Source organism: Salvia splendens, chromosome 8 (genome assembly GCF_004379255.2).
Source record: "Salvia splendens isolate huo1 chromosome 8, SspV2, whole genome shotgun sequence".
NCBI classification, from domain to species: Eukaryota; Viridiplantae; Streptophyta; class Magnoliopsida; order Lamiales; family Lamiaceae; genus Salvia; species Salvia splendens.
In genome coordinates this window covers 25,373,437-25,401,434 of record NC_056039.1, presented here as the reverse complement: position 1 = coordinate 25,401,434, position 27,998 = coordinate 25,373,437, and the positions used below count along the sequence as shown (strand labels likewise).

At 40.1% G+C, this 27,998-nt stretch overlaps 4 protein-coding genes and 1 pseudogene across 4 annotated transcripts; 3 read left to right on the top strand and 2 right to left on the bottom strand.

The window, feature by feature from the left end:
- Window positions 1-245: 245 nt before the first annotated feature.
- LOC121745975 lies at window positions 246-2,564 on the bottom strand. Its single transcript, XM_042139922.1, has 2 exons — window positions 1,208-2,564; window positions 246-1,144 (listed from the first exon to the last, which is right to left on the bottom strand). The coding sequence occupies exons 1-2, from the start codon at window positions 2,562-2,564 to the stop codon at window positions 246-248; spliced, it is 2,256 nt and encodes a 751-aa protein (XP_041995856.1).
- Window positions 2,565-9,176: 6,612 nt separating this feature from the next.
- Window positions 9,177-12,443, top strand: LOC121745974 (annotated as a pseudogene).
- Window positions 12,444-12,986: 543 nt separating this feature from the next.
- On the top strand, window positions 12,987-14,847 carry LOC121745128 (protein SLOW WALKER 1-like). Its single transcript, XM_042138914.1, has one exon. The coding sequence runs from the start codon at window positions 13,070-13,072 to the stop codon at window positions 14,660-14,662; it is 1,593 nt and encodes a 530-aa protein (XP_041994848.1). The 5' UTR covers window positions 12,987-13,069; the 3' UTR covers window positions 14,663-14,847.
- A 4,033-nt stretch (window positions 14,848-18,880) lies between these two features.
- LOC121744103 (histone H2AX-like) lies at window positions 18,881-19,726 on the top strand. The gene is made up of 2 exons (XM_042137543.1): window positions 18,881-19,167; window positions 19,415-19,726. The coding sequence occupies exons 1-2, from the start codon at window positions 18,964-18,966 to the stop codon at window positions 19,634-19,636; spliced, it is 426 nt and encodes a 141-aa protein (XP_041993477.1). The 5' UTR covers window positions 18,881-18,963; the 3' UTR covers window positions 19,637-19,726.
- A 6,536-nt stretch (window positions 19,727-26,262) lies between these two features.
- Window positions 26,263-26,607, bottom strand: LOC121745973. The gene has a single exon (XM_042139921.1). The coding sequence runs from the start codon at window positions 26,605-26,607 to the stop codon at window positions 26,263-26,265; it is 345 nt and encodes a 114-aa protein (XP_041995855.1).
- Window positions 26,608-27,998: the final 1,391 nt, after the last annotated feature.

The window sequence follows — 27,998 nt, the reverse complement described above, 5'->3', positions numbered from 1 at the left end:
ATGGGTGGGTGGGTTGGGCGACTCTTTTTCCAACAGCAGAGACACGGCCTCCATCTTCACTCTTACACAAAAAAGCAAAAAATAAAAATAAAAAATGCTCAATTCAAAATAAATATTGAGGGAAAGAACTGAGCAAACAAAACCCCCAATATATGAAAGCAAAAAAAAAACAATAAAAGACTTGGGTTGCCTCCCAATCAGTACCCTTTTTTATAGCCGTTGGCTCGACCTTCTTCATCCTCGGCCTACACTTTCGGACTCTCTAGTGTGACCGCCTCTCTTGCTTCCTTACCACTTTCACCACCAACATAGGCTTTCTCAACATTGATAGTCAGTTGCTCACCATTAATTCTGAATGTAACAGAGTTATCCTTTGCTCCAAGCAATACATCTCCCGTTGCTAGAAATGGTCTACCAAACAAAATGGGCACTTCTTTATCTTCTGGCATGTCAAGCACAATAAAATCAACGGGAATGATGAACTTATCGATTTTAACCAAAACATCCTCAACAATTCCAGTGGGCTTCACTATGGAGTGATCAGCCAATTGTAGAGCGATGTCAATTGGCTCCATTCTTTCCTCCAAACCAATGGCACGAGCAGTTTTCAATGCCTTCAGTGAGATCCCTGAACCTTGGTCCAATAAACACTTTGTGAAAATCGTGTTACCAATTTCACATGGTATGATGCAACCTCCTGGATCTCTTATCTTCGTTGGCATGATTCCAGATATCAGTTGTGAGCAATTCGTGCTCAATGCCACAATCCCCTCATCATGAAGTTTCTCCTTGTTCGCCATCATGTCTTTGAAGAACTTGGAGAATCTCGGGAAATTGGTGAAAAGATCCACTAATGAGATGCTTACATTCACTTTTCTAATCACATTCATCATCCACTCAAAACTCTTTTCTTGCCGCACTCTCTTCTTTCTCGTGAATGGATATGGAGGCGGTGGAATGTCGTTAGGAATACTGGACTTGCTCTTCTTAGGTTCTGTCTCATTGACCTTTTTGTCTTTCTCTCCTGCTGTAAGTCTTCCATTTAACTTAGATTCATCACCTTGTTCCTTGCTGCCGGATGCAGCATGTTCTTGACCATGTTGGGCATCCTGCACGGGACTTCCATTACATGCCTTGTCCGCCCCTTCGTGCGAGGAATGCAAGCCTAACATCTCATCCGCCCCTGCGTGCGAGATGCCGGAAGTACCTTGGTCGTCCATTAAAGGCATTGAATCCAAATTTCTTCCGCTTCTCAGGGTGACTGCTTTGCAATGTTCATTTCCCTTGGGGTTGGGCACTGTATCACTTGGAATGGTGCCAGGAGTTCTTGTATGAGAAGCTGTAGCAAGCTGCCCTATTTGTGTTTCCAAATTCCTCATAGAAGCCTCGAGTTGTCCAAACTTCTCAATTGTTTTCTCTTTGAAGAAATCATTCTCTTTTTGACTCTTTGACATGAAAGCGAATATCTGTCCCATCTGATCTTCTAGTGAAGGTTTCTTATCAAAACCAGGGGGTTGGGAGTTGTTTCGCCATTGGTTCCCACCATTGTTACTTGACACAGCTTGGTTCCAATTCCCTTGTTGTTGAGGCTTCCAGTTCTGATGATTGTTATTGAATTGATCCCCTTGGCTAAAACCTTGGCGGTTATTGCCTATGTAATTCACATCTTCAACTGTTTCTTGGGATTGGATCATTTGACATTGATCTGTGTGATGCCCACCTTGACACAGTCCACATCTAACCATTGGAAAAATTTGAGGTTGTGGGTTCAACTGCATGGAAGATACTATTTTAACCACCGATGTCATTTGGGTGCTAATATTAGCTAGTTGTGCCTCAACTGCAGTCATTCTTTCAGATTCTATTGAAGCTCCGAAGGTATTTCCTTTCTTCTCAACCACTCTCCTTGGATTGTACCAGTTTCTTTGATTATCTGCTAGTTTTTGAAACAAGGTTCTCACTTCCTCATGTGTCTTATTATCAAGATCTCCACTAGTACTTGCATTTATAACTCTCATGCTTTCATTGTTTAAGCCTTGGTAAAATTTGACAAGATCACGACCAGGAGCAAGACCATGGCTGGGACACTTTCTCAACATCTCAGTAAACCTTTTCCATGCTTCAGCAAAAGATTCATCATCTTGCTGCCGAAAAGATGTGATGGCATCCCTCAATCTCTCGGTCTTCATTGGTGAATTATATTTCAGAAGAAACTTGGATTTCAGATCTTCAAAGGTCGCCACATTGTACCCTGGAAGTGAGTCGTACCACTCTAGTGCTTTGTCTCTCAACGAAAAAGGAAAGAGAGCTCTCTTGATATTATCATGTGGCACATTCGCAGGTCTGTGGTTCATGGTCAACTCATAGAATGCATTGAGGTGGCTTATGGGCTCTTCGTCTTCACGACCATGGAACAAGATGCCACCATTCACCAAGCTGATGTAGTGAGGTGGGATGCTTATGTTATCCGTAGCATAGGCAAAATTTCCCGGGTGATCAACTCCCGATCTGACAGTATCGCCAAACTTTTCCACAGGATGAACATTGTTATTGTTTTCGGCCATCGACTCAGCTTCTGAATCACTGTTACTACTCTCAAAATTTGTTTCAAAATTGGATTTTCTCCCACTGGACTCTGATAGTCCTGATGTGTATCAATCACAGCTGAATTCTGTCCTCTTCTATGATGTATCAATAACCCAAATTGTGGTGTACCCTTAGATCTGGTTCGCACCCACTGTTTTTTTTCAATTTTCTAGAACACCTACACAACACAAAAAGAAACCAAGCACAACTCAAATATCCAATTCTACCGAAAGCGAGACATCTCGACAACTTCGGGGTTAGTCTTTGAAAAAGTGTGTGCTTGAATGTGTACTAGCAAACTTTAAAAGATAAAAAAGAAAAAAGAAAAAAGAAAAAAGAAAAAAGAAAAAAGAAAAAAGAAAAAAGAAAAAAAACATAAGGAGTTAGAAAGATACTACCACAAATAAAACACTCCTTCGTCATCGAGTCCAGACGTGGTAGATGATTATCACGCGTAAGAACACGAATTAACTACCTATAAAATAAAATTAAAAAGATAAAAATAAAAATAAAATAGAAAGTTAAACAACCTATTGCCTTCCCCGGCAACGGCGCCAAAACTTGATGTGTAATTTTAGGTCTTTTTAAATCAGAATAGATATGCACTCAAGTTCACAAAATTATCCCTAATATTACCACTTCACTGCAAGAGTACAACTTCGTGTATAGTAATTTAAGGTGTCGATCCACAGGGAAAGTAAGTTCGTTTAACTCCAAATAAATAAAAATAACAATAAAGATTAAAGTTTTGTTTGAAGTTTGTTTTCTGAAAATAATGAAAAATAAAGTTGAATTCAAATTAACACAAGCGAGACAAGTGTTACTCCAAACACTTGTAAACAAGACACGGATTAATCCTATGCATTCAATTCTATCTCATACGTTCGGGAAAATTTAAAATTATTCACCTTGCAAGCACTAAACATCAACTAGTCAAAAAATAGCTAAACACTTACTCTTTAAACCAAATTCAATAATCCTAAGAACCCTACGGAAGCGCGAGATTCAAAGTACAATTGCAATTAAGATCAAAATCCATTATCAAGTTGTCATCTAAACAATTCCAATTGATAATTCATTACCACCACAATCCATCTCAATTCAAGCTAAAGAGGCATCAAATCAAGACTATAGAATTATCACTAAAGATGCACCTAAAGTAATAAATTCATTCAATTAAATAAGTAGTAATAACGAACATGAGATAAAAACGAGCATAGAATAAATCACGAAATCAAAATGTCATACTACGTGTTTGGAGTAACACAAGATTCTTAGCCTAACATAATTAAACCAAGAACAATGATAAATGGAGATAAAACCCTAGAAACCATGGAGTAAATTTGGAGTTGATGATGACTGGAATTTTCTCCTTTCTCTTCTCTCTTTCTCATGCCGAATTCCTCCAGAACAGTCCCCTCAATTGCTCAATGGAAGTATCTAATTTCTTCTCTCCGTGTGTCTGCTCTCAAAAGTGCCGTCCCCCCACTGCTGCCTTTCTCCCTCTCTTTTATATCTTTTCTTTTTTCTTCTTGCCCATGTCACGCCTTCTTTCCTCGAAATCCTCAACCACTTTATTATTATTTTTTAATTCTTTGCTGGGACCCACGTGTATAATTGCTGACCAAAACAAATAAAACTCTAACTTACACTTTGTACAGTACGAATTTCTCCAACTTACACACATATATCAACTACTAAATAATAATTACTTTAATGATTAATTGACATATGATTTAATATAAAAATTAGGAGAAATATTGGAGTAAAATTAGCATTATTTGATTTACATCAGATATCATCAACAGTATGCGGCGCGATTTGGGGTTGGGAGACATGGTAGAGAGTGGCGACGAGGGGACTACCGGCGGGGACGACGAGGGTACTGGCAGCGGGGAATCCGAGGAGTGAGACGACAGTATTTTTTTTTAACTATGTAAATTTTTTTAATAATTATGTATGTTTTTTTGTGCTATGTATGTTTTTTTAAATAAAGTGGTTGCAATTTCCCCGTATTTGTGTCGAAATTTTAATTCTGTAAATTGTTTAATTTGGTGAATTTGTGAATTTTTATTATTGTGGGAAGTCCGTCGGGATGTCCTTAGGGATGTCTGCCACTGTGCAGTGGGATGTCTTTATGACGTGGCAGTGCAGTGGGAAGTCTTTATGACGTGACATGAGGCGTTTTTGGGATGTCCACCGAGACATCCGCACCACTGAGGATACTACTATTTCCTAGTTTATAAACAATGGGGTTTAATCTGCTAAGCAATTTTATAAACGTCTACCGACGTGGCATGACATAATCAATTTTTTTAGTAGTATTTCATTATTAATTTTTCTTAATAGTCTCTCCTCAATTGATAGGGTATATTTTTTACTTATCTTTTCAAAAATGTAGTTATGCTTTCTTAAAAAAATAGTACTAATAGAATCTAAGGAAAGAATGTAAATTAAAAAGGCAAATAAAAATAAGTAGTTTTTATCTTTTATTTCAAGAAAAGGAAGAGGTAAATATGGTATTTATTTCTTTTTATTTCTCCATTTACCATTTTCCTTGAAGATGTTCTAGGAGTATCCACAACAATATACAAAGATATTTCTTAACTATTTGTAAGTCATATACTCCCTCCGTTCTATAGTAATAGAGTCATTTTGCCATTTTGGTACATTCCATAGTAATAGAGTCATTTCCTTTTTTAGTAAAACTCAACACATTTTTCCATATCTACTTTACTCTCTCTTACTTTTTCTCTCTTCATCTCTCTACATTTTTCATTTTTCACTTTATTTTTCATTTATTTAACTCAACTAACACAATTTTTTTAATATTCGTGCCGAAAAGAAATGCCTCCGTTACTATAGAACGGAGGAAGTATTACTTTTAATCATTTTTTATTTCATCTTTTAATTAAGAGACAAAACCTATAACATCTTAGGTCAAACTATTCCATTCTTCATCTTAAAAAAATAATTAATAAAGACATTTTTATTGATAATAAAATTTCAATAAAAAAATCCAAAAATGACATTACAAATTCCTAAATATTAAAACTTATATAATTAAATCTTAAAAAGTAAATTTGTATTATTTAAATACTAAAAATTTAAAAATATACTCCCTTCGTTTCCTAAACATAGGAATTTTAGAATGACACAGACTTTAATGCAAAATTGGTAAATAAGAGAGGGGAAAAGAAAAAATGGGAAGCAAAAGAGAGAGAGTAGTGGAATTAGTGAGATCCATTTCTTAAAAAGGAAAGTATCTATTTTTAGGTAATACTCCCTCTATCCCAATTTAGGAGTGCAATTTAGTTAGGGCACGGGTTTTAAGAAATTATTGTCGTGTGTAATAGTTGAAGTGGGGTAGTGGAAAGTGGGACCCTTTTGACTTTTTGTATGTAAAATGTGTTTCTTTTGTTTTATTTTTATGAAAATAATGGCATTTGAGTGTAAATTTCATCAACATTGAGGTTAAATTTTATGTTCAAATATGGTAAATTTTAAATATGACTCTTAAACTGGGACGAAGTGAGTAGATTAAAAAGAAAAGAATTTCCATTTTTTAGGAAACGAAGGGAGTATAACTAAATCTTAAAAAATTAAAAATTATGTTGGCTTCAATCGTCTAGTCATGAACAACTTGTTACAAATTCATACGGTCGATGTCGGTGTTGGGTGTATGGGACAAATATTCGAATAAAATACTCGGATTAGGAGGCGGGGGAAGGGGTGGATCTTGGGGGACGCTTGGCTTGGGTATGTCCTCATCTACGGCTAGCTTTCACTGCCTTCGTCCCATGGGACGACCTTGAAAACCGGTTCTAGACCCTCTTGCACAAGCGTCAAAACTATTCATTATACTTCCTCCGACCACAAAAAATAGTCTCATTTTGTCATTTGGGAACATCTACAAAAAATAGTTCCATTTCTGAAAATGGAATGTTTTCTCTCATACTTTATTCACTTTTCTCTTTCCATCTCTTTTGCTTTATTTACTTTTTCTCCTTCTCTGTTAGTCTCTTACTTTACAAATTTCTAATTAAAACTCGTGTCATTCACAAATGAAATTATTTTTTGTGGACTAAGAGAGTATAAATGAAATTTCCTATTCCATTATTATATTTTTTGTTAGTAACTCTTATAATAGTGCTATTTGTGATTTTTCCAATTAATTATATTAACTAAATTATTAATTGTACAATGAGAATTTGATTTCTAGCTATTTGTCATTTCATTTATTTAAAACCTAACATACAACTAGTTATGATTGAAATATACTTTGACGTCATAACCTTTATCATAATAAAGTGCGTCACACATTAATTCAAAATTTCATAATACTCTCATATTTGTATGTATACTACTCTCATTTGTTCTGATCTATTTTCTGTTTTAGTCAATTACTGGAAATTATGAAATTTCTAATTTAGGATACATTTAAGTAACACATTAATCCTACATAATGTGGATCCCATTTTCTGCTAGCAATATTTTTATTATCTTTTCTTTTTATCTCTCATAATTTATCAATTTTATATTAAAATTCGTGCTCACCAAAAAATCATATTTATCATGGACGAATGGAGTATAATAATATTTAATAAAGGTTTATTGCATTTTTTATATCTCATACCGAATTGAATTAAAAACTGACATTTTAAAAAAAAAATGAAACATAATGGAGCCTAAATCGGAATAAAATCGAACCAAAATTTAAAATTCAATTTGAATCGATTCAAATATTCGTCTTTTGGATTTTTTTTTGCTCACTCCTACATGAAATATATGAACATAACGAGTTTGATAAAATAATTGAATAAGTTTGTTTTGGGTAAATCACGTGTATAATCTTTTGGTTATTTTTCGATTGAATTAAGGTGTTAAATATCATTTCATGTTTCGTATTTTTACTGCGAATTCCTCGAACTTTTTCAGAAATAATTTGATACATTTAAGAAATCTTTAGGAAATTATAAAAGAGAATTCACAGTTATTTTTGTTCTTGTTTCCCAAAAGTTTATTCGTGCTTTACATCTTCAATCATTTCAGTGTGATTCGTTCCATATTCTGGGAATAATTTGGTTTTCAATTTATTGGTTTGAATGATTTGTCAAAATGCATAAGAGCTGATCAACATTTAATTTGAACGAATAATTTAGAGGATTTATGATGCTTTAATATTTACAATAGAAATGTTAATCTTTTTCCAAATCTGCATTATTTAACTTGAAAATTTAAATCTTTTCCTATTTTATTTTAAATTAATTATAATTAATAAAAAAATTAATATATAAAATACCTAAAATGTTCAGTTATGTACGTAGAATTTAGCACATTTATCACTTATGTGTTTTAGATAGAGATATTTTGTGCCCAATTAATAATAGCATGTGTATTTGAAAATATGTCCTACTACATTTTTTTTTCATCAAATTTGAATATGCCAAAAATTGACATGCTATAAAAAGGGATCTTTTTTGAAAAAAAGCGTAATAACGGTTGACTCTGGCGAGTGGGTTTTCTTCATTTCTTGCCAATAAATCTTCCAATTATCATCTTCATTCATCAATCCATGAAACCCTTTCTCTAATTTCAAATTTGTTAAGGGCATCCACTACGCGGCGCGCCACCGTCCCGCGATCCGTCGCGCAGGGACGGAACGCTCGCGCGACGCGTTGCGACAGGCCGTCCCGTCCCGCCCCGTGCCTGCGAGACACGGGACGGGCTGTCACGCCACGCGCCGTGGCGACGTGGCGCGCCCCTGCGCCATGCGTGACGCCCACTCGCCGGCCCGCGAGTGGGCGTCGTCACGATGATGCAATAAATCAATTTTTTTTAAAAAAATCAAATTTTAAAAAAATACTTTTATTTATAAAAATTGTTTTTATATTTAAAAACAATTTTTACAAATAAATAAATACAAGAAATTCGTAATAGCCCACATATATTTGATGGGCTTGCGAATTTATGAAACTCATTCTTGGTTGCTTCTCTTTTATAGAGACAACCTTGAATATTTTATGTTCCACTTTCGATGTGAGACAAAGTCATTCTTGGTTGCTTCTCTTATATAGAGACAACCTTGAATATTTTATGTTTCACTTTCAATGTGGAACAAAGTCATTCTTGGTTGCTTCTCTTTTATAGAGACAACCTTGAATGTTTTATGTTCCACTTTCGATGTAGGACAAAGTCATTCTTGGTTGCTTCTCTTTTGTAGAGACAACCTTGAATGTTTTATGTTTCACTTTCGATGTGAGATAAACTCATTCTTGGTTGTTCTTCTTTTATAGAGACATCCTTGAATGTTTTATATTTCACTTTCGATGTGAGACAAAATCATTCTTAGTTGTTTCTCTTTTATAGAGACATCCTTGAATGTTTTAAATTATGTCATTTTTATTTTTTTAAGATTTTAATTATATATTTTTTTAAAATTTTAAGTTGTATTATTATTTTATGCTGTAATGTTATTTTAAGGGACGGTTAGGGATGCTCTAAGTGTACTTATCAATAATACAATCCGAATCCATGTATAAAAAACGGTTCTTTGCCTTTCGAAAAATTTGAACTTGAATTATCTGGCAACCATTCTCAGTGAAGGAGAGTCCAGTTTGCTTCTCTGGATTTGTGCTTAATCAGTTCTAGGGTTCCAATTTCGTGGATTTCTTGAGCTAATTTGCTCAATTGCGCGTGATTTTTTTTATCCAGCGTTTCTGCTGAGTTGATTGATTTGTGAATGGGATCGAAGCCGTGGCTGCATCCTGCGCCGGAATATCGATATGTAGAGAGCTATTGGGACAGTGATGAGGACGCGCCGGGTCCCCGCTGCGGCCACACTCTCACCGCCATCGCCATTGACAGTGGCAGCGGTGACGCCTCTGGCATTCGTAATATTCTCTCTTTTGATTTCGATTTTCTGGTTTTTCTTTTGTTTGGAATTTGATTAGTTGTTGAAATTCTAAGCTAATGTGTTTTTTTAGGGTTGGATGGAGTGACGAATTGTATACATTCTTACGATGTACTTACTAGAAAATGAACCAGGTTTGTCTTCCTTTTTGTGTGTGTGTTGTTTAAGTTGAATTCCAAAGAAGGATTTTAGTTTCTACTTTTGTTGATGAGATTTGCTTACAGTAATGATTTGATCAGGCTTCGACCAGCTGGAGAGCCACCATCACCTAGAGCTGCACACGCCGCCGCAGCTGTTGGCACCATGGTTGTGTTTCAGGTGATTGGAGTTTCTCATGGTTGAAAAACTATGCTCTGTTAAATTTAGATTTTGTTTACTTAGGGTCTGTCCTTTGCCAGGGTGGGATAGGTCCTGCGGGGCATTCGACAGATGACCTTTATGTGCTTGATTTGACAAACGACAAGTTCAAGTGGCATCGGTAAAGATAATGTTGTTGCCTATTTACTTTATCTGGTTTTTCAGTGCATGAGCTTTGTTTGACTTGCTACGCTGTTTTCTGGGAGGCAGTGTTGTAGTTCAAGGACAGGGGCCCGGGCCTAGATACGGACATGTCATGGACTTGGTCGCACAACGATATCTTGTCACCGTTAGTGGCAATGATGGTGAGTGCTAGCAAGCTTTCCGTTATACAAAAAATACACATTATGATATTTGATTGAATGATATCTTAGGAGTTATTTTCACCACAAAACGAGGGATATTACTACATGGATAGCAGTGAAGAATATTGTGTTTCCGATAATCTGAAAAGACACCGGATGTTATTGCAAGCTTCAATTGAAAAATTTGTTAATTTTTGGGAGATTGTCTAGTGGTTTCTGTTAATTAAGTGAACTTCTGCCTTAGCTGCCGTAAGCATTGTGAATTCCATTGGCACACATCTATCACTTATGCCAAATTCCCTTGTTCGATCTGGCTTGGATTAATTTGAGCTTTTTGTGTATGGCACCGAAGTTGATGTCCGCCTTCATCCTAGAGCCGTAAGATTTGCTCTTGTTTTTTCTGCACAGCAGTATACTGTATAGGGATGATGGGAACAACGAAAGCTTATATTCTCCAATATTGCACGTTGTAATAGCAAAAGAAACTGTTGGAAACTTGGGGGTATGGTACGACAGTTATCCTTGGATCAATTTGAAAACGAAAGTAGGCGAATGCTACCATCACATAATGAGTAATGACCTATCAAATCCTACTAAAAAGTTTGCAAGGCAGAAGTCTCCTCAAGGCTTGCATAAAAGGCAAGCTTCGCTGGGTTTCAGTTATCTTCTGTCTCTTTAAAGTAAAAGTTTCTCAACATGCGAAAATGTCATCTAATACTAATTTGATTATCGTTTATGCAGATCATATCAACTTTGTTGAGGCCTCAGAATTGGAAGCCTCCTGTGAATAGAAAGTTCTTTTTGGACTCTTACGAAGTCGGTGAGCTTTGTTATGCTGCTGAGCAGATTTTCATGCAGGAGCAAACAGTGCTTCAATTGAAAGCTCCTGTAAAAGTTTTCGGTGACCTTCATGGACAGTTTGGTGATCTGATGCGGCTTTTTGACGAATATGGATTTCCTTCAACTGCTGGAGACATTACGTAAGTTTCTTGTTGTAGCTTGTGGAGGCTGTACCTCTTTCACTCTGCAAATGACAAGTTCTTCATTTGCTCTGACATTAATTTGTATCTTTTCCGTTTCAGTTACATAGACTATTTATTCTTGGGAGATTATGTCGATCGTGGACAGCACAGCTTGGAAACTATAACTTTGCTCCTTGCTCTTAAGGCAAGGTTTTGAACTAATAACTGAACGTTGTCGTCAGTTGCATATTCGCTTTTTTGCCTATTTTTAACTGTTGACTTACATGGGCCTTAGATCGAATACCCAGAGAATGTTCACCTGATAAGAGGAAATCATGAAACTGCAGACATCAATGCACTTTTCGGTTTTCACATCGAATGTATTGAAAGAATGGTATATACCTCAAGTATACAAAATATTCCCCGTCAACACGTTTTCGATAGAGGCTGATTGACATTCCTGCAGGGGGAAAGTGATGGGATTTGGGCTTGGACACGATTCAACCAGTTGTTTAATTATCTCCCACTTACTGCGTTTATTGAGAAAAGGATCATTTGCATGCATGGTGGCATAGGGAGGTCGATACATTCAGTCGAACAGATAGAGAATCTGGAGAGGCCCATAAAAATGGATGCTGCTGGTTCGACAGTGCTAATGGATTTGTTATGGTACTATATTTTACTTCACAGCCCTATTCAGCTTATATCCAGGGGCATCTCGTGCTTATCACATTTCTCCTCAGGTCGGATCCGATTGAAAATGATAGTATTGAGGGGCTTGAGACCAAATGCTAGAGGACCTGGACTTGTGACATTTGGGGTATGCTGTTTCACGATTTCATCACGACATTCTATTCTTGTCCCGATGTCTTGTCATACTGTTTGCTTATCGATTTATTTCCTACAGCCTGATCGGGTCACAGATTTCTGTAAGAAGAACAAGTTGCAGCTTATCATAAGAGGTCACGAGTGGGTGATGGATGGATTCGAACGATTTGCCCAGGGCCAGTTGATCACCCTTTTCTGTGCAACCAATTATTGTGGTATGCTTGTAGTGATTCAAGTCATCCTCATATTACCATTCCAGATACGAGGCGTTTATATTTTGGCGGATAGATTAAATTCGAGAATCGATAGGATTGAGTATTTGAATGATCTCATAATAAAAATTGCTCAATCCATCAAAGCAATGTACTATTACTAGATGAGAATAGGATTACTGGTGTATAGAAGAGAAATACAAAGATTGAGAAGAAATCAAACTAAACCACTTAAATTTTTTATTTTCATTTTTGAAGAAATCTCAGTGAAACTGAAAACACACTCAAAATTGTAAAGTACGAATGTTACGAACTCGAAAAAATAGTATTCCTTAAATGATTTTGAATTATTTTTACTTTCTTTATCACTTTTATTTTATCAATTTAACTTAATTTTTTAAACTCTGCAACTAAAAAATACCTCAATTTAATTGTGACTAAAAAACTACTCCCTTCGTCCAAAAAATATAGTTTAATTTGTGGATGATTCGAGTTTTAAAAAGAAATTGATAAAATAAGAGAGAAAATGAGAAAAAGTGAATAAAATAAGAAAGATAAGGAGTAATGTGTGGTTTAAATGTATTGATAGAAATAAGATTATTTTTTAGTGGACAATTAAAATGGTAAAATGTATGTATTTTTTGTCGACAGAGAAGTAGTATAGTGTGGATATAAGTTGTAATAAAATGACGTGAATGAGTAATGTGTTTTAATTGTTCCAAAATTCAAATGCCACTTTTCAGAACGAATTCAAATGCCACTATTCATGCTTTTCAGAGAGAAAGAAGATTAATATTTTTTCAAATAGTGACCTGTGTATATATACACGAGGTCATAAACCCTATTTCCTCTCTGAGCAGCAATTCTTCCCCAATTCCCTAAACCCTAATCACCCGCCGTTCAACAATGGCGGAATCCTTCCCTGTTAAGCCGAAGCTCCGCCCCACCTCCAGCAAACTCACTCCCACCCCGGAGGCCAAGTACTGGCGATCCTTCAAAATCCCCAAAGATATCGAAACCACACCTTCCAAATCCTTCACTTTCCCAATAAATTCCATCGCCTTTTCGCCGACAGCCCCTCACGATTTCGTCGCCACGCATTCCGCCAGCGTCTCCATCTTCTCCGCCACAACTCTCGAGCCTAAACCCCCAATCTCCTCCTTCTCCGACACCGCCGCCGCCGTCTCCTTCCGCTGCGACGGAAAACTCCTCGCCGCCGGAGACCTGACCGGCACCGTCCACGTGTTCGACGCAAAATCCCGCAGCCACCTCCGCCGCCTGAAAGGCCACGCCGCCGCCGTCCGGTCAGTGAATTACCCTCGCGCCGCAGATAAGCTCCACCTCTTTTCTGGCGGAGACGATTCCGTTGTCAAGTATTGGGATGTCGCGACCGAGAAATGCGTGTTTAATCTGCTAGGGCACAAGGATTATGTGCGCTGCGGCGATGCTTCCCCGATTAGCGATGAAATGTTCGTTTCCGGATCGTACGATCATAGGGTTAGGGTTTGGGATGTGCGCGTGTCGAATTCGGGCTCTGTGTTGGAATTGAATCACGAGAAGCCTGTGGAGAGTGTGATTTACCTCCCCTCCGGAGGCCTAATCGCCACGGCCGGTGGGAATTTCGTTAAGATATGGGATGTGATTGGCGGTGGGAAGCTGCTGTATTCGATGGAGAGCCATATCAAGACGGTTACCGCCCTCTGTATGGGGAAGGTCGCGCGAGGGGGCGGAGAGGAAGAAGCCGAGGGGAATAGGATATTGAGTGTTGCATTGGATGGATATATGAAGGTGTTTGACTATGCAAAGCTGAAGATCACTCACTCCATGAGGTTCCCGGAGCCGCTTCTCTCAGTTGAATTTTCGCCCGATTGCTCCACTCGTGTCATAGGGACGTCGAAAGGGAACTTGTATATCGGGAGAAGGAAGGCGAAGGTGGAGAGCGAGGAAGTAGGAGCTACTAATTCGCATTGGAAAATCGTGGATGATGAGCCGGGGAGGAAGGTTCTAAGGCCTTCGTACTTTAGGTACTTCCAGCGAGGGCAGAACGTGAAGCCCTCGGAAGGGGATTACTTGATCAAGAGGGCGAAGAAGGTGAAGATGGCCGAGTTCGATAAGCTGTTGAGGAAGTTTAGGCACAGGGAGGCGCTGGTAGCTGCTTTGAACAAGAGAAATCCGGAGAGTGTCGTGGCTGTGATGGAGGAGCTGGTGGCGCGCAGGAAGTTGATGAAATGTGTAGCCAATTTGGACGTGGAGGAGCTCGGGTTGCTGTTGGTGTTTTTGCAGAAGTACTCCACCATGCCACGATATGCAGGGCTGCTGATGAGGTTGGCGAGGAAGGTCGTTGAGTCGAGGGCAGAGGATATAAGATCTTCAGATGAACTAAGAAATTCTATCAGAAATCTGAAGAGAGATGTTGAAGAGGAGATGAGAATACAAGAGTCTTTGCTAGAAATACAGGGGATAATTTCACCAATGCTGCTGATTGCTGCTAGAAGGTGAAGTTAGTGAGATGAGTTCTGTTTGATCTACTAAGATTTTGTTGGAGTTGGGAGTCATGTTTTTGATAGGATTGATCTCTATTATATTGTTGTTTGTTTTCCCTTTTTGATGCCAAGGTCAATTTTTAAAAAAAACAGAATCATTTCTGGTTCACATAGTAAAAACAGTTTTAACTTTGATCTTTCCATTAAGTGTTTCTTGGATTCAAGACATTAGAGAATCAATTCTATTGCGAAAAAAATATTTTCTTGGTTGGTTCCTTCTCCACCAACTGTGACAGTTAAAGCAAATTCATCCTAGATGTGAATCACATGGTTAGTGAATTTAACAATTACGTATTTTGGATGAGTTCAGAGTGGTCTATAAGAATAGAGCTTATGATTCCATGTCAGCCAATAAATCATTATAAAGTTTAGTATTGAGTTACCCATTACAGAGTCTGTAATACAGACATTTCGATGTCATTAATAAATTTCTTATTTATCTTATTTTCTCTCTTTATTTATAAAAAATAATAATGATTTATTATAGTGACTTATGCTCTAACTAAGAGCATCCACAATAGTTCGTGGACAACCAATAGCCCAGCCACAAACTCCTCCGCCACATCAGCCGCACTAAATTCCTCCTGCCACATCAGCAGGACAAGCAACTGGACAAGCAATAGCCCAGCCACATCATCAGCACTAAAAACAAATAATTAAACAATCACACCAAATAAGGAATTAAATTTACGACACATATACGGGAAAATTTAATAATAATATTAAAATTTCGAAAAAAAAAACAAAATTGCGCTCGCCCGCAAAAAATCGGCGAGCCGGTGCGCTCGCCTCTATTGCGGATGCTCTAATAGACTGAAGAAAAATGTCTAAACAACTAAATTATAAATCATAGATACATGTGTAGGGGTGCTATATATTGCTAATTTTTTAAATTTCTAACCCTACTAACTCATCAATATAGTATATTAAAAATATTAATATGGTGATATTAAAATATCAACTGATAATGTCAAAAATAGAAATGACTCACTTAACTTGAAATGTCCTAGAAAAAAGAATATTAATCACTTGACAAATAAACAAATAAGGGATAGAGGGAATACCTTTTATAATTTTACCAACTAATTTTAGTTAGAGCATCCACAATAGTGGACGAGCCGACGGACGAGCGACCGGCGAGCCGCTCGTCCACTATTATGATCGGCGAGACGCTCACGGACGAGTCGGGCGGACGACCCCTCATCCGTCGTATATCTCGCTCGTCCGTCAGCTCGTCCGCCGTCTCGTCTGCTATTGCGGGCACCCGACGGACTAGCGGTTTTTTGATTTTTTATATTTTAAAAACTCTATATATACGGCTCGTTTCGGTTCTTTTTCATTCGCATCACTTGTATTAACGAGTTTCTCTTCTTCAACTATATTTCTCGACATCCCGAAATAGCTAGTGGTAGTGGTGGTGCGGATGGTAGTGGTGCGGGTGACAGTGGTAGTGGTGCGGGCGATGGTGGCAGGGATAGTGAAGCATCGCGGCAAATCTGCGAACAGATACGGGCGTATACGTCCGCTGAGATAAACCGCATGATGAAGGCGGTCTCGCAGCAGTAGCCGACGATACCTCGCCCCATCCAGCATAGAGCTGTAGTACCCCGGGACCACGTCGCTGCACACCAACGGTTGTTTGAGGACTATTTCAGCGAGCAGCCGCGGTTTGGGGACAACTTCTTCTGGCGGCGTTTTAGGATGCACCGAGATCTATTTATGCGTATCGTGAACGCTTTAGAGTGTCGGTACAAGTACTTCCGATTCAGGAGGGATGCGAGTGGCAAACCCGGACACACGCCTATGCAGAAGTGCACTGTTGCAATTAGGCAGTTGGCTTACGGAGGCGCGACCGACATATTAGAGGAGTACCTCCATATCGGCGTCATTCAAATATTCGGGGAGACGTACCTGTGGAAGCCTACCCCCCAAGACTGTCAGGAACTGATGGATATGCACGGGACGGTGCACGGGTTTCCTAGGATGTTGTGCAGTATAGATTGCATGCATTGGGAGTGGAAGAACTGCCTTACCGCTTAGAAGGGTCCCTACACGACCGACTTCAAAGGTAAGAATCTGACGATGATCCTCGAAGCCGTAGCTGACTACCGACTTTGGATTTGGCATGCATATTTTGGGGTAGCCGGAGGGAACAACGACGTCAACGTCCTCCAGTCGTCGCCTCATTTCAACGAGCAGTGCCAGGGCGTTGGTCCGACCATTAGTTTTGTCGCCAACGACAACCAGCATCATATAGGCTACTATTTGGTGGATGTGATATACCCTAGGTGCCCGTATTTGTGAAGACGATCAGATATCCGCTCGAAGATAAGAAGGTCTACTTTGCGAGCCGACAGGAGACAGCGCGCAAGGATGTGAAGCGGGCATTTGGTGTGCTCTAGGCTCGATGGGCGGCGGTGAAGGGACCAACCCGTTTTTGGTATGGCGACTGCATTGCTGATATCATGTACGCGTGTATTATCTTGTACAACATGATTGTCGAACAAGAAGGTCCAGAACTATCTGATTGGACCAATGAAGATGTCGTCGGGCCAAGCCACGGCGTGGCCACCGCCAATGTACCCATGGGGATACCTCATGATGACGTCGGGCGGCTCCAAGCTCATGCCGACATGCGCTAACAAGAAGCTCATATTCGACTCCAGTAGGATATAATTGATGAGTTGTGGGCGCGGAAGAATGCACGTTGATATTTATGATGTAATTGTTTTTTTTTAAATTGTATTAATTTATAATGAACTTATGATTGCATTTTCCTCGTATTCGTGTTGAATTTTGAATTTCGTATTATATTCCGTATAAAAATGTGAAATTGTATTGTTGGGATGCCCTAGTGCTAGTCCACTATTATGCAGTGGGAAGTCCTAGTGATGTGGCACTGGGGTGGGAAGTCCTTATGATGTGATAAAAGATGTTTTTGGGAAGTCCTAGTGCTAGTCCGTAGGGAAGTCATTGCTATTGTGGATGTTCTATGAAATATAAACGGGCTATATGAATGTTTAAACAAAACACTTCAACGGTTTTGGACTTGGAAAAACCATCCGTACATAAATACATGGCATACCATTTTGGAACAATCATTACAAGCATGTTTCACTCCGGTCCGATAATCATAGTTGTTGCAAATTTGATTTGGTGATACGTGCATATTATCGCTCCTTCCATTCCATAAAAATATAAACATTTAAGATATTATACAAATTATTACACAATTAATAAAGTAAGAGATATGCGGAGAAAAACAGTTGAAATAGTATTAGTGGATAATGAGACCCATAATATTATTAATATTTAATATTGGGCTCCAATGGTATAAGTTGTAAATAATTTGATGTATATGAGTAATGAGTTATAGACAACTTTCCATGACGAAAATACTCATATTTTTATGGAACAGGTGGAGAAGGAAAATGTTCATATTTTTATGGGACGGGTGAGTATATAAATAATACTCCTATCAATTAAAATTACTTCCTTCGTTCATAATTACAAGACCAAGTTTGACTGGACACGAGTTTTAAAAAACATAGTAAAAAATAATAGGAAAAATTAGTGAAAAGTGAGTCTTTTTTTATATATCCCCTCCGTCTCACGTTACTTGAGATGTTTCTTTTTGGCACGGAATTTAAGAAAATTGTGTTTAATGAGTTAAATAAAATAAAATAAAGTAGAAGACAGAATAAAGTAAGAGAGAAGAGAGAAAGTAAAGTAAAAGAAAAAATAAAGTATGTGTGATTATAAGTTTTGTTTTTAGTCAAAAAGAGAAATGATTCAAGTAATTTGGGACAACCCAAAAAGGAATACGACTCAAATAACTTGGGACGAAAAGAGTATTAATTTTATAGCGAATGTGTGATCCATAGTAAAAAAAGCAAATGAAATATTTATTAGTCGGTGGACAAAAAGGGCAAAATTAGACGGCGGAAGGAATAGCTTGGGATTAGATATTTCAGCCTACGGCCCAATATGTTTTAGTCCGGCCCAACCCAATATCCGATAGCGCATAACTCCCGCCAAAATAATTTTCCAATTGCGGCAACATATTCAAAATCCTCGCTCCATTAATTCTCGATGCGAATGTGGCAATCCACGCCCCACCCCTCCAGCCAATCAGAATCCACCATTCGTCCCTATATAAACCCACGTCCCTCGCACTTTCAATCATTCGCCACTCTCCAAAATCCCTCAATCCAGTCCAAGGGTTTCCAAAGCTACCAATCAACCGCTTCAGTGAAAATGAGTTCCAACGCCGCATCTACCACCAAGGGCGGAAGAGGCAAGCCCAAGGCCTCCAAATCCGTCTCCCGCTCCTCCAAAGCCGGCCTCCAGTTCCCCGTCGGCAGAATCGCTCGTTTCCTCAAGGCCGGTAAATACGCCGAGCGCGTCGGAGCCGGCGCCCCCGTCTATCTCTCCGCTGTCCTCGAGTACCTCGCCGCTGAGGTAATTACCGTTTAGATCTGCTGCATTTGGCTCCCGATTTCATCAAATCGAATCAATTGAGTGTTGCAATTCTTCGATTCACCAAAAATGTGATATCCTAGATTTGTACTACACTTCCGATTGCATCAAATCGCGTCAATTGAGTGTTGCAATTCTTCGATTACCCAAAAATGTGATAACCTAGATTTGTGTTTTCCCCCAAATTTCTAATGAAATTGTGAATACTGTAATCTATTGATTTGTGTAGGTGTTGGAACTTGCTGGAAATGCTGCCAGAGACAATAAGAAGAACAGGATTGTTCCGCGTCACATACAGCTGGCAGTGAGGAACGACGAAGAGTTGAGCAAGCTGTTGGGGCATGTGACAATAGCTAATGGAGGTGTTTTACCGAATATTCACCAGACTCTGTTGCCGAAGAAGACTGGTGGAAGGGACAAAGAGATCGGTTCTGCGTCGCAGGAATTTTAAGGTTTTTGTTGAGAATTAAATTCTGTTATTTGGATGGGTTGTGGTTTAGGAATTTTGGAATGGTAATGGTTTGGATCGTCGGTCCATATACAAGCCTCCCTAATTACCAAATTTCTTTTGCTCTGTTCTTAAACTATCGCATTAGGTTGGAACCTACTTTAGTTGGAAACGAGTCTTATATTTTGATCACCTATAATAATTACTAAAAAATTAAAAGAATATCATCTTAGCAGCATTCATTTGTATGCAACCAGAGAAATACTGTACTAGTACTTGACCATTTTAAACCAAATAGTAACCAACGCACATCAACTCAAGAGCTTACTCGACTAAACTATATTTCTTCGTTTATAAACAATGTGGTTTTATCTGATGAGCGCTTATATAAACGACTACTGATGTGATAGTGACATAATCTTTGATGTGAATCAAATGGTTAGTGATTTTAACATTCATTTTGGATGAGTTCAGAGTGATCCATAAATCATTGAATTGCATAGAGTAGAGCTTATGATTCAATGTCGGGACGTGTTCACTGTCCAAGAATTGGAATGAAATGGCTCCAATTCTTGCCGAATCAACATGTTCAGTGTCACTGTTTTTAGACTCATGAGCACTGGAATTTGTGTCAAGCCTGCATGGTTCAATTCACAAAAGTGTCGTGATTCAGGCACTAATGGTGCTGAATCGAGCTGAGAGAGAGGGGGCAGATCTGAGCCACCGGACATTGGTGAGCAGGGGCGGTGTGGAGGAGACGGTGGCATCTGTGATTAAACTCTGCCACCTACACCTCATCGTTGACCTATCATCAAGTTCAGCGATTTCACCATTGGCAACCATTATTTTCGAACACGAGCAGCTGAAACACCAATGAGTTATATCCAATTCGGAGTATGTATCTCGACTTGTTTTCATTTGCCACAACTCTAGGAGGTTGAAGGGTATGGTGTGGAATTATGAAAATATTTGGAGTTCTCGTTTGGTTTCTATTTTTGGACCTAATTCTTGTCAACCAAACGCATACATGTATAAGGCCATCCGAAATGGTGAACATCGAGAAATGGAGAACACCAATGAAGGTACTCCAGTGACGAGCGGGTCTCAAACTCTCCCGGTACTCGTGGGAGGTAGATGGGGTCCGATGCCAGGGTACTACAACATGTACTTGTGGCAGGGGATGATGCCCGGGATGACAGCCGGGGGGAATATGCCTGGGGGGAGTATGCCGGCGTGGCAGGGGGTACCGGGGATGCAACCCGGTATGCAGAAAATGCCGGGGTGGGCGCCTGGGATGCAGATGATGCCGGGGGGGGTGCCCGGGATGCAGATGATGCCCCGGGGGGGAGGGGGACGGCGATGCAGCCCCCGACGGGGGGGTACCGGCGACGCAGGGGACGCCGGGGGAGGGGGACGTCTATCGCCCCAGTTTTGATTTTTCGACTGCTTCTTCGCACACATCGACCTCAACGGATGCGCAGTTCACGCAATTTGATGCTTTTTCCTTAGAGGAGTTGGGGTTTGATATTCTCGGAGTTCCGGATACTCTTGTTCAAATGGGGGGAGCAGTGCAGGGTCGTGGCGCCCCAAAGAAGAAGGGTAAGGGGAAGAAGGTCGGGGAGTCGTCGCAGGCGGGTGAGGACGACGACTCGGTACGGAGAAGGTGGACGGATGCGGAGAACGTCGCGTTGTCCAAGGCGTGGGTGAGTGTTTGCGACGATCCTCTTGTTTCTAACAACCAGAGGATTGTCAACTTGTGGGGCAAGATAGCAGCAGCCTATCAGAGATTTTGCCCGGAGGGGAGGCGACCAACGGGGAGGATTGCCGGAAGGGGTGAGACCGAATCAGGGCTGCCGTCTCCCGATTTTCTGGTTTGTACGCCAACGCCCTCCGCATGCAGAGTAGTGGCCAAACGGAGGAAGACTGCAGGAGGATAGCAGAGAAAGCCTTCCCCCCAGCCCGGGTTATATAAGGACTTCACCTACTGGAACTGCTATCTTGTGTTGAATGACTCCGAGAAGTTCCGAGTAGCGGAGAAGCAACGACTGAACTATATCGGTGATTTCAGCAGCAGCAGCGGTGGTTCCCACGACCTCCCCGAGACGGCCCAGGAGGTCCCGACCCCTCGTTCGTTCGCTAGCCGAACTCGCCCAGTTGGGCACAAGCGGGCTCAACGGGAGGTGAGGGGGGCAGCCGAGGATTCACAGGAGGTCCAGTCGACATCCTCCCTTGGTCAATCCACAGCGGATCTCAAATTCTTCGCGCGTCAACAAACGCGCAATCAGATGGTCAAGACGATGGCCGAATGGCGGGCGGCGGTGGACCCCGTGGAGAAGAGTTTGCTTCAAACATTGCTCCTAAGCATGCAGGAGGATTTGGAGGCGGCACGGAGGGAGACCGGCGCGAGTAGAGGCGGCGGCGACAGTGGCGACAGAGGCGATGGTGGCGACGGAGGCGGAGGCGATGGTGGCGACAGCGACGGAGGAGACGAGGAGTGAATTATTGTACTTTTTAAAAATTATTGTACTTTTTAAAATTTTAATAGTATTATTAATGTTTCCCGTATGTGTCTCGTAAATTAAATTCCGTATATTGTGTGACTGTTAATTATTTCATTTTTATATAATTGTTATTAGTGATGTGGCTAGTGATGTTGCTAGGCTATGGCTGGGGTATGACTGGACTATTTGCTTGTTTTGATGATGTGACAAGAAGATTTTTATTAATAATGATGTGGGAGGAGGAGTTTGTAGCTAGGCTATGACTGGGCTATTGTTGGGCTATTCCTATTGTGGATGGCCTAACCAAATCTGAGGGCCCTACCAACCTAAATCTGCCCAAGATACAAATCCAGGCATTTCCTTATCTCATTAGCGAACACATCCTTAAAGCATCCACATCCGTGCTCTTGCCAACGAGCACAGATGTGGCCCGACTCTACTTTTTCTGCCTGCTCTTAGGCAAGAGCACAACACCCACATCCGTGCTCTTCTGCAAGGACGAGCACAAGAGTCCCACCATTCCATTATTCAATTTAAATAAAAAAATCTCCACAAAATTAAAATACATTAAAAATAACCGGAATAATATTACAAATTACAAAAAAATTAAAAATTACAAAATTAAATTCCTAAAAAATAAAAATTACATATTTAAAATACTAAAAAATAAAAATTACATACTTAAAATCCTAAAAAATAAAAATTACATAATTAAACTCCTAAAAAATAAAATTATGTAATTTAAGCGTAAAAATGCCTCCGGGTAAGACTAGTCATCATCCGGCAATAACTCCAACGTTCTTTGGAGACCCCGTATCATCGCTACATGCGACCGAAGTTGCTCGGGGGTCATATTTGACCTATCGGCCAAATTGAGTTGGGCCAAAACCCCCTACAACGAGTTGATGGGGGGTTGAGGTGGCACAAAGGGAGCGGGAGCGGGAGCGGGGGCGGATGGAGTCGCGGCGCGGCGGCGATTGGCCGCCCCTTCTTCCTTCCTTGTGGCCGGCGTTGGGAACTGCCCGGGCCGGCGTCGGGGCTACCCAAGTTAGCTCCGGAAAGTTGGCTAGCCACGTCTTTGGAGCCGACGTCGGATAGGGATACCGACCTTGACCGTTGGAGGAGCCGCTAAAGGAGGATGCTACGCCTCCCCTATACTTTGGATGCGACCGCGTCTCCTACCAAATGTTGAGGTACTTGAACGGCTTGTAGTTCATGGATTGGTAGGTCGACAAGGCGGAACTGATGATGGCGACCTCGCTCCGGCCGCTCTTCTTGGAGGTAATACCCGTGGAACTTTTGGATTTCTTCGTTGGCTCTGTATATGGCGTTGCGCACCATACTCTCGTTGCGCTCGATTGTTCCAGCCGGTCGGTTTTCATTGTACCGGCGACAGATGCGCCACCAATAATGATCGCCGGATTGGTTCGTGCTAACCTCCGGATCTTCGGAGATTGACAAGAACGCTTTGAACAATTGCTCCATCTCCGCCGGAGTGTATAGTGTGCGGACACCGCGAGTAGGAGGAGTCAGAGTTTGGGAGGTGTCGCTCGACCTCGCTCTATGCTCGGGTGTCCACCCGTATTGCCCTTCGGGGGCATCTTGGTCGTTGATCGGGTAAGGCCGGTAGCCACCCGAAACTTCCGAACCTTGGGTTTGAGGAGGGGCCGAATATTCCATTTTCGGACTAGGAAACGGTTGTGAACCGAACCAATCGGGGTTCCAACCGTGGGAGCGGGGGGTGATCGCCGTGGCCAGACATTGTTTTGTTGTAAGAGTAAGAGTGAAAGAAAGATTGAGAATTGAGAATGAAAATGAGAGAATTTAGATGAGAATTGTGTAGTGTGAATTTTTAGTGTGGAAGTGGGTATTTATAGATGAAAATGTGTATTTTTGGGAAAAAAATTGAAAAATAAATTAAAAGTGGGTAGAAAACGGATATAATTTTTTGGGAAGTGGGAAAATTTTTTTTTTATTTTTAATCAGATTTTTTTAATTAAAATCCATTTTTTAAAAAAAAAATAAATTGCCAACGGCTTAGGAAGCTGCCACGTCGCCTGCTCGGTGGCACGGACGTGCTCGATGCATCGAGCAGCGCCTTGCCAGCGGCAAGAACGCTGGCATGGACGGACGGACAAGCTTGTGTTCGCCGATGTGGATGCTCTTAGTGTTTTACTATTATTAAGCTACCCATTACAAACATTTTGAAGTCATTAATAAAAAAATTTATCTATCTTATTTTCTCTTTTCAAAAACTGATAATAATTTCTCATTTATGCCTATAGTGATGACTGCTATAATCAATTGATAAAAGAAAATTGTCTAAACAACTAAATTATAGTTGAAGTAATGAAAAATGCCCCTTGATATAGGGCTGACAATTTTTGACACGACACGATAATCCGACACGAATCTGCACGAAATAATTGGGTTTGGATCAAGTCTTATTGGATACAGGCCATTATTGGGTTGACCCAATAAGAACACGAAAAATTCGGGTCGGATGCGGGTCGGATGCAGGTAACCTGTTAAAAATTAATATTTTATTATTTTTATTTTTTATTAAATTTAATTTAGTCACTTTGAAAAAAAAATAAAAATAGAGTAGGTCACTTTCACAGTTTCACTATGCCATCTTCCCAAAATCCCCAAAATTAGAGCAAATCCCTATCTCTCTTTTCTTTCTTCCGCCTCACTACACCTTCTCGTTTCTCATAGCGACGCACCACCACCGTCTCCGTTCTCCCCCCTCCCCATTCTCATACCTGCATTGAATCGGTCCCCCCATCTCCTCAATTTAAAATTTCACACAGGAGAAATCCCCAAATTAAATCCCTTGCGAGTGACGCAGCACCGCTGCCTTCGCCTCCCTCTCACTCCATTCCATTCGAGCACGCCGACGTACCACCACGGCTCCAATCGCGCAACTGTCTTGTTGCTGTGCTCGGGTTCGAACAACCACCGGTCTCGGGGAGGGAGAGCGCTGCTGTCTCTTTGCCGCTTTGCTGGATTCGCGTCGCAGTTAGCCGCCTCCATCGTTCCAGAGTCGCCGCTCGTCGGTTCCAGCCGTTCGCAGCTCACCCCAAAAAATATGGCATTTAGGTTGTTGTCTTGCTGTTATCGCGTCGGGTCAACCCAAAGTGGTTCGTGTTGTTATCGTGTTCAGGTTGATATCGTGTTGCTATCGTGTCGGGTCAACCCAAAGCGGTTCGTGTCGCTATCGTGTTTGGGTCGTGTCCGGGTCGTGTCCAGGTTCGGAGGTGGCGGGTCGGATTCGTATTCGGGTTTGAGGTTTCCTTAACAGGTTGGGTTCGGGTTTGACCTTATTGGGTTGGGTCGTTATCGGGTCAACCCGATAACGACCCAATCCGCACGATTTGCCAGCCCTACCTTGATGAGAATTGCAAAACGGAAAAAAGGATCCCTATTGGGAATGAAGATGGACAAATGAATTGATGTATTTATTGACAAGGCTCAATCCCGCAACTGCTGCCTTGACACGGTGGTGCTCTTACCAATTGAACTACAATCCCATGAAAATATGTATCCAACCTAAACATTCTTCTTATCTAGAAGTTTAAGATTAAAGTTTTTCTTTTATTAAAGTCGGTCTTTGTATACAAGTTAATTTTCGTCCCAAAGAAGGCAATCTTGTTAAAGAAAATTGTAGGGACTTATATTTTCTCTTAAGCTACAATCAAGCGACTTGTACATGCCTTCAATTTGATTCCACTCGCCAATAAATTTGAGTTAATAAAAAGTCAAGTTTGAAGTTGTTTATTGATATTATTTGATTCATTATCATAAAAATGTGTATTTTTATTATCTCGCCGTAATATAAATGACAAATAATGCATTTGTATATATATGTGTGTCAAAACTTAGGCTTACAAATCACGAGGCTTGGGTCATTGTTGGGTCAACGATCCAACACAATACGGTTTAACTGAAACCCAACTCGAAATCATCAGTTTTATTAGTGATTCGACCAAATAAGACTTGTTGCAAAACCCATTAAATTCGCGCGTGCTCGTGTAGAATTTTCATGTCATATCAAAAAATCCAACAATATAATTGTAGTTGTCATGACACGATAACGATTTGAAACTGATATTAAAGTAAAACTATTTACGACGACAAACAAGCCTCCCAAAATAGCCTATCTGTCTCCTCTCGGTTTTTAGTGGCAATAGAATTGTATTGATCAACCACTCCATCCTCCAGCTCAGCTGCACAACCATCGTCCTCATCATCAATATCATCGTCAATACGAGCCGGGGCGCTAGTGCGGGATAAAAAGGCGCAGGTGCAGGTGCAGGTGCAGGACTCGGCATCGTCCTCAGCCGTGGATTTGGCCTGCTCCCCCGTGTCGTAATACTGGGATTCGGAATCGCCACTCGCCTCAAATAACATGAATGAAGATGCATCAACCAACACTGTCTCACCCACCATGGTTGGAGAAATGGCATCCATACTAGTACAGTTTACAAATAACAAATACAACTCTCCCTCTTTATAGTTGCATTAGCCGGAATGCTGTAAGGAAATGTTGTGGGCCGACATATGCATTTATATTTTTGGTATTTGTAAGTTGATTTCATCTTCCTAGTACAAAATTGGCTATATTACAGCCACACGCCACCCTTACTTCTAGAAGGAATTGGGGGGCCTCTTCTCTCTTGCTTTCACAATGGATTGGAGTAATGGACCACTAGCTACTCGCAATTTCTTAATATCATTGAATCCTCTATTAAAAACTTATCACAAAAAATTAAATTCTTAAATACTACCTCTGTCCAAAAAAAAAATAGATCAGTATTATTACTTTGGACCGTCCATCAAATTTAGACCAATTTCTAAATATAAAAAGTCTTAAATATTTGAATACTACTAATAATATAGACCCCACGATCTACAAACACTACTTTTGTCTTACTTTTTCTCCATTTCTCTTACTAGATCAATTGCGCATTAAAACTCGTGTTATATACAATTATGTCTGTTTTTGGTAAACGGCGGTGGTATTATGTATCTAATTGTAAAAATAAAAAGGAGAATTAAATACTTCATCCGTCCCTAAAAAATATGATATTTGGTTCGGCACGAGTTTTAATTGGTAAAGTAAGAGAGCGAAATAGAAAAAAGTTTTTAAAATTTATTAGTAGGGAATGTGACCCACGTCATTAGAGAGAAGAGAGTTTCCAAAAATACAATATTCATACTTTTCATAAACGGACTAAAAAAGAAAGAGTTCATACTTTTCAGAGACGAATGAAGTATAAAAACATTATAATTGGATTGGTGTATCCTAGTTGTGAAATTATACTAAATCACAAATTATTGAAATTGAAGAGAACATGTAACAATAACTAAAACACTAACACAAATGATTTTGATTTTGATTTTGATTTTGATTTTGATTTGTACACTGGTGTATAGTTTTAGTATAAGTTTGTGTTTTAAAATTCTGGAATTTGATATCATGCTAAGTTCTGGTGAAATCGTGTAGACATAAAAATGAGCTTAATTAAGACATGCATGTTTGACTGTGACAAGTTCTTGAATTTGGATCATTCTTTTTTGTCCTCTCTACGAATAGTTTATATTCCAGCTACACAATACTTTATCATGTAACGCACGCTTTTAATTTTGAAAAGGCCCATACCTAAAATATCTGACCAACTCAAAATTACTCAATTCAACTCTCAACTTATTATCATCTCCATTATAGCATCCACAATTGTCCGGCCGGACAGTCGCCACATTAGCATTTCTTAATCCGAACTAACCTCCCGCTGCAGTGCGGACTACCGTATGCCCTTTCAATTTATATTTAATTTTAATTTCTTTTGTTTTCAAATAGT